The sequence below is a fragment of the Bombina bombina genome, chromosome 4, assembly GCF_027579735.1.
Source record: "Bombina bombina isolate aBomBom1 chromosome 4, aBomBom1.pri, whole genome shotgun sequence".
NCBI classification, from domain to species: domain Eukaryota; kingdom Metazoa; phylum Chordata; class Amphibia; order Anura; family Bombinatoridae; genus Bombina; species Bombina bombina.
The window spans coordinates 616,895,296-616,910,805 of NC_069502.1; the positions used below are offsets into that span (position 1 = coordinate 616,895,296).

A 15,510-nucleotide genomic window follows, 5' to 3' on the forward strand; every position below is an offset into this window, starting at 1 on the left:
CTGATGATTACCAAAGCTGTAGAGCTATAGAGCAGAAGCAGAAAGACAATTAAGCAGTCAAGAAACATACATTAGACTGGTACAATAATAAGTACAAATTAGAATTAGAGAACATTCTGCATTTTGGTAAACAATTAGGATTTCTGACTGATGAAGATGTAGAACATCTAATACCTACTGGAATCCTGCTGCCTGATGTCGGTTCTACCAAAGCTAAGTGCATTTGTTGTAAACTTGTGGTAACTGTTCCTCCGGCTGTAGTTTGTGATAGTTGTCATGACAAACTTTTACATGCAGACAATATTTCCATTAGTAGTAATCCATTACCTGTTGCTGGTCCTTCAACATCTAATGTTCAGGATATTCCTGTTAATGTGAGAGAATTTGTTTCCAATTCCATTCAGAAGGCTTTGTCTGTCATACCGTCTTCTAATAAATGTAAAAGGTCTTTTAAAACTTCTCATAAAATTGATGAATTTTTAAATGACCGACAACATTCTGATTTATCTATCTCTGATGAGGATCTATCTGGTTCAGAATATTCTGCCTCAGATATTGACACTGACAAATCTTCATATTTGTTTAAAATGGAGTATATTCGTTCCTTATTAAAAGAGGTGTTGATTGCATTAGATATGGAGGAGACTAGTCCTCTTGATATTAAAACTAGTAAACGTTTAAATTCGTTTTTTAAACCTCATGTAGTTATTCCTGAGGTTTTTCCAGTTCCTGATGCTATTTCAGATGTGATTTCTAGAGAATGGAATAGACTGAGTACTTCTTTTACTCCTTCTTCAAGGTTTAAGAAATTGTATCCTTTGCCATCTGATAGATTTTGGAAGACTTACATTTCATGGTGCTCTTCTCATAAATTCTCTTGGCATTCTTTTTTAATTCCTAGAATTTTACAGTTTCTTCAGGATGGTTTAGATAAGGGTTTGTCTGCAAGTTCCTTGAAAGGACAAATCTCTGCTCTTTCTGTTCTGTTCCACTGAAAAATTGCTAATCTTCCTGATATTCATTGTTTTGTTCAGGCTTTGGTTCGTATCAAGCCTGTCATTAAATCAATCTCTCCTCCTTGGAGTCTTAATTTGGTTTTAAAGGTTTCACAGGCTCCTCCGTTTGAGCCTATGCATTCTCTGGACATTAAATTACTTTCTTGGAAAGTATTGTTCCTTTTGGCCATCTCTTCTGCTAGAAGAGTTTCTGAATTATCTACTCTTTCTTGTGAGTCTCCTTTTCTGATTTTTCATCAGGATAAGGCGGTTTTGCGGACTTCGTTTAAATTTTTACCTAAAGTTGTGAACCACAACAACATTAGTAGAGAAATTGTTGTCCCTTCTTTGTGTCCTAATCCTAAGAATTCTCTGGAGAGATCTTTACATTCTTTGGATGTGGTAAGAGCTTTGAAATATTATGTTGAAGCTACTAAAGATTTCAGAAAGACTTCTAGTCTATTTGTTATCTTTTCTGGTTCTAGGAAAGGTCAGAAGGCTTCTGCCATTTCTTTGGCATCTTGGTTAAAGCTTTTGATTCATCATGCTTATTTGGAGTTGGGTAAATCCCCGCCTCAGAGGATTACGGCTCATTCTACTAGGTCAGTTTCCACTTCCTGGGCTTTTAAGAATGAAGCATCTGTTGATCAGATTTGCAAAGCAGCAACTTGGTCTTCTTTGTATACTTTTACTAAATTCTACCATTTTGATGTTTTCTCTTCTTCAGAAGCAGTTTTTGGTAGAAAAGTACTTCAGGCAGCTGTTTCAGTTTGATTCTTCTGCTTATAATTTCAGTTTTTTTCATTATAAAGATTAAAACTTTTGATTTGGGTTGTGGATTAATTTTTCAGTGGAATTGGCTGTCTTTATTTTATCCCTCCCTCTCTAGTGACTCTTGCGTGGAGTTCCACATCTTGGGTATTTGCTATCCCATACGTCACTAGCTCATGGACTCTTGCCAATTACATGAAAGAAAACATACTTTATGTAAGAATTTACCTGATAAATTCATTTCTTTCATATTGGCAAGAGTCCATGAGACCCACCCTTTTTATGGTGGTTATGATTTTTTTTGTATAAAGCACAATTATTCCAATTCCTTGTTGATGCTTTTTGCTCCTTTCTTTTCACCCCACTTCTTGGCTATTCGTTAAACTGAATTGTGGGTGTGGTGTGGGGTGTATTTATAGGCATTTTGAGGTTTGGGAAACTTTGCCCCTCCCTCCTTTGCCCGTCACTAGCTCATGGACTCTTGCCAATATGAAATAAATGAATTTATCAGGTAAATTCTAACATAAATTATGTTATTCCGATTCATCCAGACCACTATCGGTTTCTGAGATTCTCTTTTCTAGACAAGCATTACCAATTTGTTGCTCTTCCATTTGGCCTAGCGACAGCTCCAATAATTTTTTCATAGGTTCTCGGTGCCCTACTCTCTGTAATCAGAGAACAGGGTATTGCGGTGTTTCCTTATTTGGACGATATCTTGGTACTAGCTCAGTCTTTACATTCTGCAGAATCTCACATGAATCAACTAGTGTTGTTTCTTCAAAGACATGGTTGGAACATCAATTTACCAAAAAGTTCCTTGATTCCTCAGACAAGGGTCACCTTTTTAGGTTTTCAGATAGATTGTTTCCATGACTCTGTCTCTAACAGACAAGAGACGAATAAAATTGGTTACAGTTTGTCTAAACCTTCAGTCTCAATCATTCCCTTCAGTAGCTATGTTCATGGAAGTTTTAGGTCTCATGACTGCAGCATCGGACGCGATCCCCTTTGCTCGTTTTCATATTAGACCTCTCCAGCTTTGTATGCTGAATCAATGGTGCAGGGATTATACAAAGATATCACAATTAATATCCTTAAATCCCAATGTTCGACTCTCTCTGACTTGGTGGTTAGATCACCATTGTATAAATCAAGGGGCCTCTTTTGTTCGTCCAACCTTGACTGTGATCAAAACAGATGCAAGTCTTTCAGGTTGGGGAGCTGTCTGGGGATCTTTGACAGCACAAGGGGTTTGGAAATCTCAAGAGGCAAGGTTACCAATCAATATTTTAGAACTCTGTGCTATTTTCAGGGCTCTTCAGGTTTGGCCTCTGTTGAGAGAATCGTTCATTTGTTTTCAGACAGACAATATCACAACTGTGGCATATGTCAATCATCAGGGTGGGACTCTCAGTTCCCTAGCTATGAAAGAAGTATCTCGGATACTTTCTTTGATGGAATCCAGCTCTTGTCTAATTTCTGCGGTACATATCCCAGGTGTAGACAATTGGGAAGCGGATTATCTCAGCCGTCAGATTTTACATCCGGGGGAGTGGTCGCTCCAACCAGATGTGTTTTTTCAGATTGTTCAGATGTGGGGTCTTCCAGAAATAGATCTAATGGCTTCACATCTAAACAAGAAACTTCCCAGGTACCTGTCCAGGTCCACGGATCTTCAGGCGGAGTCGGATGCTTTAGCAGTTCCTTGGTTTTACCAACCTGCTTATATCTTCCCGCCTCTAGTTCTTCTTCCAAGAGTGATCTCCAAGATCATCATGGAACAGTCTTTGTTTCTGGTAGCACCAGCATGGCCTCACAGGTTCTGGTATGCGGATCTTGTCCTGATGTCCAGTTGCCAACCTTGGACATTTCCTCTAAGGCCAGACCTTCTGTCTCAAGGGCCGTTTTTCCATCAGGATTTCAAATTATTAAATTTGAAGGTATGGAAAGTGAACGCTTAGTGCTTAGTCATAGAGGTTTCTCTGACTCAGTGATTAATACTGTGCTACAAGCTCGTAAATCTGTTTCTAGGAAGAGTTTGGAAGACTTATATTTCATGGTGTTCTTCTCATTAATTTTCCTAGCATTCTTTTAGAAATCCTAGAATTTTACAATTTCTTCAGGATGATTTGGATAAAGGTTTGTCTGCAAGTTCCTTGAATGGACAAATCTCTGCTCTTTCTGTTTTATTTCACAGAAAGCTTGCTAAACTTCCTGATATTCACTGTTTTGTACAGGCTTTGGTCCTTATCAAGCCTGTCATCAAATCAATCTCTCCTCCTTCGAGTCTTAATTTGGTTTTGAAGGCTTTACAGGCTCCTCCTTTTGATCCTATGCATTTTTTGTACATTAAACTACTTTCTTGGACAGTGTTGTTCCTTTTGGCCATCTCTTCTGCTAGAAGAGTTTCCGAATTATCTGCTTTTTCTTGTGAGTCTCCTTTTCTGATTTTTCCATCAGGATAAGGCAGTTTTGCGGACTTCATTTAAATTTCTACCTACAGTTGTGAATTCTAACAACATTAATAGGGAAATTGTTGTTCCTTCTTTGTGTCCTAATCCTAAGAATTCTTTGGGGAGATCCTTACATTCTCTGGATGCTGTAAGAGCTTTGAAATATTATGTTGAAGGTACTAAAGATTTCAGGAAGACTTCTAGTCTATTTTTAGTGTTTTTCTGGTTCTAGGAAAGGTCAGAAAGCTTTGCCATTTCCTTGGCATCTTGGTTAAAGCTTTTGATTCATCAGGCTTATTTGGAGTCGGGTCAGGCCCCGCCTCATAGAATCATAGCTCATTCTAGTAGATCAGTCTCCACTTTGTGGGCTTTTAATAATGAAGCTTCAGTTGATCAGATTGGCAAAGCAGCAACTTGGTCTTCTTTGCATACATTTACTAAATTCTACCATTTTGATGTATTTGCCTCTTCAGAAGCAGTTTTTGGTAGAAAAGTTCTTCAGGCAGCTGTTTCAGTTTGATTCCTCTGCTTATGTTTTAAGTTTTTTCTTTTCAAGTATGAGAAAAACTTATTTTTTTTGGTTGTGGATTTAATTTCTTCAGCGGAAAATGGCTGTTATTATTTGTATCCCTCCCTCTCTAGTGACTCTTCTGTGGAGTTCCACATCTTGGGTATTACTATCCCATACGTCACTAGCTCATTGACTCTTGCCAATTACATGAAAGAAAACATAATTTATGTAAGAACTTACCTGATAAATTAATTTCTTTCATATTGGCAAGAGTGCATGAGACCCACCCTTTTTATGGTGGTTATGATTTTTTGTATAGAGCACAATTATATTTCCAGTTCCTTTTTTGATTCTTTTTACTCACCCCACTGCTTGACTATTCGTTAAACGGAATTGTGAGTGTGGTGAGGGGTGTATTTATAGGTATTTTGAGATTTGGGAAACTTTGCCCCTCCTGGTAGGATTGTATATTCCATAAGTCACTAGCTCATGGACTCTTGCCAATATGAAAGAAATTAATTTATCGGGTTAGTTCTTACATAAATTATGTTTTTTCTGTGTGTGCTGCTGTCAGCTCTTTGCCATTTGCTATCAATGGTGTTCCCATCAAGCAGATGGTGAAATGTTACAGTGTAATTAAGAATAGGTTTGTGTGGCAGAGAAAAGTCTGCATATTTGGGGCTTCCGCACATGTGCTACACCGGATGTGACGTAGGGGGAAACCACGCGGCAGTGAATGAAATGTGCAGCCACTCTGCCTACTCGCTACAGGATACAGTGCCTACTCTGCTCCAAACACCACTGTTGAGGTCAATCGGTAAACAAGGCATCCCGAGTCCAAGGAAGGGCAGTCTGGTGGTCCTCCCGGGAGGTTTCCGGAAGCGGCATTTGGAACATCAAATAGGAAAAATAGAAAAAGAGGGGTAACTATATTATTGCATAAAGAGCTTATCTACAAAATAATTAGTAAAGACAGATTTAGACGGCAGATACATTTTAGTACAAATACAAATAGGAAGTCAGAGGTTAACATTATGTAGAATCTATGGTCCTAATACTCAAGACAAATCATTGTGATTTTTACTTAATTTCCAATAGACAGAACAGACAAGAATAAAAAGTCACATGGAATACACCATAGAGGAATCAAAATCCTCAAGAAGTTTAGGATGTGTGTGATGGTTAGGCATCAATAATTTATGAATATCAATAAATAAATTAACATGCAACCAAATTACAACATTAATATTTTTTAGTTCTTGGTATTATGGTCGAATATGTGGAAGAAAAACACATGAAACAGTATAATATCAATTGACAATTTACTTGGCAATCCATATTAAAAGTTAATACAATAAAACAATACTAGTACAAAAGACAGAAACAATACTCGACACAGTGATAACACATTACAATACAATAAACACAACCATGAATCAAAACAATACTCACAACAGTACAAATTCTAACCTACAGGGCCCAGCCTAAGCTCCACTCCTTAATCCTTGCCCGCTCATGGTGGAAAGAGACAAGCCTTTTCAAAATTCCCCAATTTACTCTAAACAGGGGAGGTACTATATCAGGTAGGCTGGTCTATGATGTCACTGCCTGGAAATTAATTCTACACACTGCCCCCAGTGGACCCTCTAGCAAATTGCATAATTATGCTTAATTTATGACATAAATCATTAGTGAATAATCAATACAATGTGTCTCAATTTAAAAGATATCTGGAGGATTCAAAATCCAGACCAGAGAGAATACACATGCAAATCAAAAACATATAGGACCTTCTCTAGGATCGACTTGTTCTTAATAAATGAGAAAATGCTCAGTCAAGATCTTAAAGCTAAAAAGGAAAAAATATCCCAGGAATTTACGAAATCATATATTACATTAATTTGTAAAAAGAATAAGAACCCCCGAAAATGTAAGTGCATACCGCCCTATTTCTCTCCTCAATACAGACTATAAACTACTAACAGGGATTATAGCTAACAGAATGAATATCTTTGTTGGGGAATTAATCCATTCAGATCAAACAGGGTTTATGTCCGGAAGAACATCTTTTTCCAATATAAAATTCTTCTTAAATTGGAATTTTTTTCGCATGATGAGAATAAAAAAAGGGAAGAAGAAGATATAGATAAAGCTATAATATCAGTCGACGCAGAAAAGGTGTTCGATTACGTGAGTTGGGATCATTTATACTCCACCTTGGAAAAATTTAGATTAAGCGGCTTTTTTCTTTCTTTCTTTCTTTCTTTCTTTCATTAAACACCTATACAGATGTCCTCAGTCGGCCTTAATTATCAATGGAGATATTTCTTCAGGTTTTCAATTAGCAAAGGGTACAAGACAGGGATGCCGGCTTTCACCCCTACTCTTCAATTTAGCTATAGAACCGCTAGCATTCATAATAAGAAGTAAAATAAAAGGAATCAAAATAGGGGATAATGAACTACAAGTAACACTGTATGCTATTGATTTACTGATATTCATCAGCAATACAAGAATAAATATGCCCATACTCGCACAAATTTTTCAGGACTTCGGTTCCTTTACAGGATACTGAGTAAATACTGAAAAATCAGAGGTTCTCTGGATAAATAAAAGATCAGACTCTAGTTCCACCTTCAAAGACGCCAATTCTTATATAAAATCCTTAGGTATTAACATTTCCAGATCCCTGAAAAGGTGGTATGCACTCGATTTTCCAGAAATTATTAATACAATTTGTGCCGATTTAAAGAGATGGGCAACTCTACCGTCATCACTTCCAGAACACTTCCAGAACGCTGGAAAGATATTGAGGTTGGGATAAATCTTTTTAAAAAAGGTATTTCTTCGATTTCATACTGGTACAGACTAATGCTAAAAAAGAAGGCAAGAATAACATTATAAACTAACTGCAAAATGGAGAAAAGAGATTCAATCAGTGAGAGATGATTTAATTAGCAAAACTATTGAAAGAGCATATAACGCCAGGCTTTTATCTTCCTGGCGCGAGTCCCATCTCAAATTGATAAATTTTGCCTATATCACCTCTGACAAGCTTACAAAATGGAATCAAGCCAGAATAGTGGCATGCTATAGATGTAGCTTCCCGAATGCTAACATTCTGCACTGTTTAGGATTATGTCCAAAAGTTAAAAAAATTTGGGCTATGATCATACATTGGATTTCTAAAATATTGAATTCTACGATTGAGATCAATAAGTTAGATATCATCTTCATAAAAAAAAAAGAAAAAGAGAAAGGTCTCATTAATGCAAAATTGTAATCAATTTTATGATCTTATGTGGATGTAATGTAATCTCCAGTTGGAAGTCACAGAGATCCCAAAGTTTCCAAAAATTTGTGGAATTAGTGTGGAATTAGGTAAAAATAAAATAGGATAAGTCTGCATAGTTTTTTTTAATAGTGATTCTAAACAACATGGCTTCCTAATCAAGCCCATATTGTTTTCAGTATCAACCTATGCATCTGGGGAATATCACTTACTTGCCAACACATGGCTTAAACTGGTGGTTCTGCTCAGTGTGGAAGGCAGATATGTGTGCTCAGAATGAAAGCTGGTTCATCTTAAAGATAAAGAGGGACACATTTCTAAATACAGCTCTATTATGTACATGCAGGAATATGGGATTTTTGTTTTTAAGTGATGTTATGGGATTTTTAATGCAAGGAAGGTATACCCTTTGTTTTGCTTTAATTCTGATCAGTTTATGTGACATATATAAAACACAAAGTCATGCTGATTTCTTTTTAATAGGTTGGAGATATCCCTGATGCCGAGGTAAAGCCTCCTGAAAATGTTCTCTTTGTCTGTAAGCTGAATCCTGTTACAACAGATGAGGACCTTGAGATTATCTTTTCACGATTTGGCACAATTAAAAGGTAATTTATTTTTTCTTTCTAAACATGATGTTCTTTTGACCTATAGTTCATTGTTTATAATTTATGTATACTTTGTTAAAGGGATATAAAACCCATTTTTTTTCTTTCATGATTCAGATGGAGTATGCAATTTTAAACAACTTTCTAATTTACTCCTATTATCTATTTTTCTTAGGAGTTGGCCCCTTTTTGGTTCAGAACATGGGTAGCACTTGCTGATTGGTGGCTAAATGTACCCAACAATCAGCAAGCACTACCCAGGGCCCTGAACCAAAAATAGGCCGGCTCCTATGCTTACATTCCTGCTTTGTCAAATAGAGATACCAAGAGATCGAAGGAAAATTGATAATAGAAGTAAATTAGAAAGTTGTTTAAAATTGCATACTCTATCTGAATTGTGAAAGTTATTTTTTTTCTTTTAGTGTCCCTTTAATGATCTTTCAAGATAATACAGTTGTTCTCCCTACACTGTAAAGATGTGTTACCACTTTTACTTTGCTCTATTTGGCAAAATGTATCCACCCTTTATAAAAAGAATGAAAAAAAAAGCTGCTCAGGTTTTTGTGGGTTTCTTAGGGAACAATGGTAAACATTAATCTTTAATTCATGCTACAGGTTTTCTGTTTGATTGAGACTCTAATTGGGGCTCTCCTGGTTAGTTTTCTTTTTGTTCCTTAGCTATCTTATACTGGCTGTGTGCAATGACTAATTGTCTGGTGTAAATGCATTTTTCTACAAGGACTTCTTTATTACTCTATCATTTTCCCTTTATTTACAGTTTCCCTAGCCTGTTTTATTGACACACCATGCTTCAACAGAAGAGTGAACTTGATTTATTCACTTTAGTACATTTGTCAAAGAAAACATGTTATTTTGCATGAAGGCCATTGTGTTCCTTTTCATTTTACTTAGAAATATAAGGTTGGTTGCTACCTAAAAAGTAAATTAATAAATATTCCTTTTATTCCTAGCTGTGAAATCATTCGTGACTGGAAGACCGGAGAGTCTCTTTGTTATGCCTTTATAGAATTTGAAAAGGTAATCCTCATTATTTAACTATATATTTACATAGCACCTTGAGAAAAATATTAGTTTATAGTCATATTTATTTTTATCACTTAGATTATAACTTCTTTTGGAACAGAGCCCATCTCTTTCTTTGTGAATATTTCTTTGTATTCACTCTTTTCATGCATTATGGAATAATTTTACTTATAAATGAACAATTACAATTAGCAAATTAGATGTAACATTTTATATTGAAATAAAAGAGGAAGGAAAGGTTTTATTTCAATAATCGCTTTATATGGCATACTAGGTTAAACATAGGTATTGCAATATAAAGCGCAAAATGTAAAGCACTTTAAAATGCATGAAATAACTTTAAAAAATACACTAATAGTACTATTAACTCCTTGCTTATGTCATATAACTGGGTACTATTGAGCACACAAAACCTTTTATATATGTTCCAGTTAACAAGTATCTAGGTTGATAAGGCAAAAATAACTTTATTCAGGGCAATGTAATGCACCAAAATAGATGCTTCTTGTGTAAACCCCAATAAATTAGCCACTAGGTACCAAAAGGCGTAGAAACATGCATAATTAATACAATAAGCTTCACATCTAGACTCCATCAGAAATTAAATCGGCTCTCAATATGCTACCTGTCTCAAACCCCCTCAAAACCTCACTATCATCCAAAACCCACATAGCCATAAACTTATCTCTTTTGCCCCTGTTACAGAGGATGAAGTTTCTGCCCTTATACTATCCTCTCACCTTACTACCTGTCCCCTCGACCCCATCCCCTCACAGCTACTTCCCGCCCTCTCTTCTACCCTTACCCCTAGACTCGCAAACATCTTCAACCTCTCCCTCAGCACTGGTATATTTCCCTCATCTCTTAAACACGCATTGGTCACACCTACCCTCAAAAAACCTCTCAACCCAACCTCCCCATCCAACTACTGCACTATTTCCCTACTCTCTCTTGCCTCGAAGCTTCTTGAAAAGCTAGTATATGTACGTCTATCCCATTTCCTTACACTAAACTCCCTCCTTGACCCACTGCAATCTGGATTTCGCCCCCACCACTCTACTGAGACAGCAATTGTTAAGGTTACCAAATACCTACATACAGCAAAACCTATAGGCCACTTCTCTTTGCTTATCCTCCTTGATCTGTCTGCAGCCTTTGATTCTGTCGACCACCCTCTTTTGCTCCAAACCCTCCAGTTCTTCGGCATTTACGACACAGTTCTCTCGTGGTTCTCTTTCTATCTATCTAACCGTACCTTTAGTGTAGCCTTCTCAGGGGCATCCTCTGCCCCGTTAACACTTTCTGTCGGGGTACCGCAAGGCTCTGTCCTTGGTCCCCTTCTCTTCTCAATCTACACATCATCTTTAGGTTCCTTAATAAAGTCCCATGGGTTTCAATACCATTTGTATGCCGATGACACCCAAATCTACCTCTCTGCACCAGACCTATCTTCTTCCTTGCAAAGCCGTGTCACTAACTGTCTTTCTCATATCTCATCTTGGATGTCCTCTGACTACCTTAAGCTAAATCTCTCTAAAACTGAGCTTTTTATTTCCCCCCCTTCTTCAAAAATCTCCACCCCCAAATTCTCTATAACTGTCTAACTCCATCATTACCCCTTCCCCACATGCTCGATGTCTTGGCGTCACACTTAACTCAGATCTTTCTTTCACTCCTCATATTCAGTCCTTGGCTAAAGCCTGCCGCTTCCACCTTTAAAACATCTCTAAAATTAGACATTTCCTTTCACAAGACACAACTAAGATTCTAATCCACTCTCTCATCCTTTCCCACCTTGATTACTGCAACTCCATCCTCTCTGGTCTCCCTAGCTGCCGCCAAGCTCCTTTACAATCCATAATGAATGTCTCTGCCAGGCTCATCTTCCTTACACGTTGCTCTTCATCTGCTGCACCTCTCTGCCAATCCCTTCACTGGCTTCATCTTGCCTCCAGGCTTAAACAAAAATTTCGCACTCTGACATACAAAGCCCTCAACTGCACTGCACCCCCCCTACATCTCAGACCTTGTCTCCAGATACTCTCCCTCCTGACCCCTTCGCTCTGCCCATGATCTCCTACTCTCCTCCTCTCTTGTTACCTCCTCACATTCCCTTTTACAAGACTTCTCCAGACTGGCTCCCATCTTGTGGAACTCTCTGCCTCGCTCCACAAGACTCTCCCCTAGTTTTGAAAGCTTCAAGCGCTCCCTAAAGACTGTACTATTCAGGGATGCATACAACCTACACTAACCTTTCCTAACTCCACTGCTGTCCCCTTGAACCCCTTGGCATGTAAGCCTATGAGCCCAGCTGTTTGTAGATCACCTGCATAAGAGCCGATTACAACAGTGCAACTCTCGGCATTGACCTCTACCCATTTGACCCCCTATAAATGTTTCCTTGTATACCGGCTATGTTTATAGCGCTGCAGAATCTGTTGGCGCTCTACAAATACCTGATAATAATAATAATACATCTATATAGGTTTGAATAGAATTACTACTTTTCTTTATCACTGCAATAAGCATACTTTGGGCCTGAAGATCAAAAACGTGGAGAGAAGTCATATTTTTATTTTTTTAGCATTTTATTGTACTGTGTGTGTCTCTCCTTCTCATCCAGAACCCCATTTAGAACCCAATGTAAAAAGGATCATCATAATAATGCTATGTTGCATCGCTATTGAAAGTGCAGGGGAAATGTTTTAAAGGGATCAAATGTTTGTTTGAAGGTTGTCTCACAAAGTGACTTTTTAAGTACACTTCACTGTGGGATTTGAGTGTTCTCTGACAGTAGCGTAATGTTCACTGCAGCATCACCATATTCATATATTATAAGGTAGATAATATTGAATTATTGCTTGGGACTAAATCCTCTTTAGCCAAGGGAAATATATAATAACTTATTATTCAATTCATATTGCCACACACTATGAAAGATCAACGCTAATGTGCTAGATTCTTATAATTTATTAAGCAACATCAGCATAACTCTGGAAAAGATAAAATATCCCCAGGGCTGGGCATCCCCAGTTTACTTAAAAACCCAGAGCCAATCTGTAAATACGTTCTAGAACATAAATTAAAAATAGCAGATCATAATGGAATAAACGTTGTAACAGTATAAATTAACAACATGTCTAGATGGGTGCACACACTATGAAACTTTTTCGGTATCCCCAAGTCCTTTTAGACCGTGCTTCAAAGAAATGCTGAAATTGCCGTTTCTATCTTAAAGGGATACCAAGCCCAATTTTTTTCCATATGATTCAGATAGAGCATGCAGTTTTAAGCAACTTTCTAATTTACTCCTATTATACATTTTTCTTCGTTCTCTTGGTATCTTTATTTGAAAAAGCAGTAATGTAAGCTTATGAGCCAGCCCATCTTTGGTTCAGCACCTAGGTAGCGCTTTCTGATTGGTGGCTAAATGCAGCCACCTCGTAGTTTTATAATGTCCAAGGCCAATGGTCTCCACTGTGCACCTTACAGATTGGTGTCTGACGTCACAGGTGATGCTCGTTTCGGGCTATGCCCTTTGATATGGGCTGATCCAAAGGAATTGCTTCACACTATTTATAGTTGCATAAATACTATTCTGCCCTTTTGTATATACATTTAATATAAAAATAAGGTAATGAGCAAATTGGTATATTTTTAACCACACAAATGAATTGAAATGGCACTGTCTCTTCTGTTTTTATGTAATAAAAATACCAACTAGACTTTAATAACCCACAGTTTTCTCTACAATGTACAACAAATGTATAGGAAAATAAATCTGTAGAAATAAATCTAAAGAAGAAAAACATTGAAAAAAAGAAAAACACATATACAGTATATACATACAATCCATGTAGAGGAAGGCACTCACCGGGTCTTAAGACTTTATTTGCTAATCTGAGGACCTGCGATTAAAAACATCAAAATACTTTAATTCTGCACATTAGTATGAAACATGGTAGTTCTGATGATGCATACAGGAACATATTCGCAATAATTATTTTGCAGGCAGCCCTATGATTCTGAATATAATTTACTGTTCAATTAATGCTGTATTAGGGACAAATTTGATACACACAATTTGTCAGGTCTGCATAGTATTGTTTGTGGAAAGCACAATTGGAAATCCAATTGTCACTCTCTCTGGATTTTAATCACAGCATCCTTTATTCTATGACCTTTCGGGCCATTCACCCCTTCCTATATATCAATATATATATAGCTATTGATATAGATATGAATATAAAAGCATAGTTTAAAACTCCACTTTTTATTTCATAAGGTGGTGAGAGTCCATGAGCCAGCCATTACTCCTGGGAATTCAACTGCTGGCCACCAGGAGGAGGCAAATATAGCCAACCTTGCACAAGCTTTTAAACCCTGTCATCTTTCTGATATCCCACTCTTTTTCTTTGCTTTGCCAGGATCAGGTGAATCTTTGAAGAGAGGGGCATAGGTGATCACTTGGCTGTGCAATGTAAATTTCCTGCAGGAGTTGTGGTCACATTCTGCCACAGGTGTCGCTGGGACTGGTCCTTTAGCCTCCTCTGTTTGGTCATGTTGATGTTGTCCTTCAGTATATGCTCTAATGTTTAGTACAGTATTGGATGGGCTCTGTACTATATCCACTGGTAAAGTGGAGTGGGTGTCCTGCAGGGGTAAGTATCTTATCACTCACACAACCCACATGCCATCAGTAGGTACATATTATATGTGTACATTTAAGCCAGAGGACTGCACACAGGTGTATGGGTGGACCTTATTGAGAGCATTTGGGTTGCTCAGTGTACTTTTGTATTTTTGGTTGTGCCCTCTTTAAGTGAGTTATGCCTCTTTTGGGCAGGAACTGTGTTTTTCACTTATATTATGCGGCTGTCTCCTTTGCACTTCTCCACTCTTGATCAGCGCATATGAAGCTTCAGGAGCGTGATGGTTGTCCTGCACTAGGACCATGCAGCGTGGGTTTGTTGGTTTATAATAATGAGATTAACTGTTCTCCTGCTTTGCTTGGTGCTTCGCACGCTTGTGTTCTCCTCCCTCATTTTGCTGGCTTCCATTAATCTCTCCAGATGTGCTGCTGTGGATTCTCCAGTGATAATATCAGGAGGGGGTAAGAACACTATTCCAGGAGTGGGGGGGTGTTACTCAGTGGGTAGTATTCTCCTTTCTGATCTTTACAGAGATTCATTTTTGTGAGCTTTTATGTAAATTTAGCAACCTATCTTTGCCTTTAAAAAAAAAAGCAACAAAAAAAAGCTGTATAGCTCAGTGTTAGCTCTGCTACCATTGATAAAAAGGTTGATTTAGTGTATTCTGTGACCAATGCTATCTTTTTCCTTTAAAGGATTCTGTTCTCCATACAAAGGAGTTCTGCTCCAGGATTCAGGATTTTCTGCACTCTTCAACTGCGTGCAGTTAGGAAGGCTATACCTACTCTAGTTCAGCATTATCTTCTTCAATTGTCTTCTGAAGGCGAGATCATTTCTGATGGTAGGGAATCTAATCCTGATTAAGATATGGAATACATTAATTTCCTGGACTAAGAGAGATTTTAGGTGTCCAAGACCCTTATCTGACTATATAAAAAAAAAAAAATATATTTTGATTTCTTTTTTTTTTTATTACACCTTTAGTGACATTTCCTATTCCTGAGGCCATATTGGAATTTTCTTTTCTAGGAATAGGCCTCGCCAGGACTTACTTTACCTAGTTTTCTTTAGTTTTCTTAGTTTTAAAAATGTCCCCTTTATCAGCATTTATTGTAGAGCTTTGGGGAATCTTTGCCTAGGTGACTGGCAATTTCTACTTCAGTCATATGATTTATATTCCC

General features: G+C 37.5%; 1 protein-coding gene across 1 annotated transcript in view; it reads left to right on the top strand.

Annotated features, from left to right (window-relative positions):
* The window catches only part of PPIL4 (peptidylprolyl isomerase like 4), a 160,628-nt gene that overhangs the window by 49,087 nt on the left and 96,031 nt on the right, over positions 1-15,510 (top strand). Inside the window, exons 8-9 of the mRNA XM_053710634.1 lie at positions 8,509-8,633; positions 9,605-9,671. Coding sequence (XP_053566609.1) covers positions 8,509-8,633; positions 9,605-9,671 — 192 coding nt within the window. The remainder of the gene's footprint in view (positions 1-8,508; positions 8,634-9,604; positions 9,672-15,510) is intronic.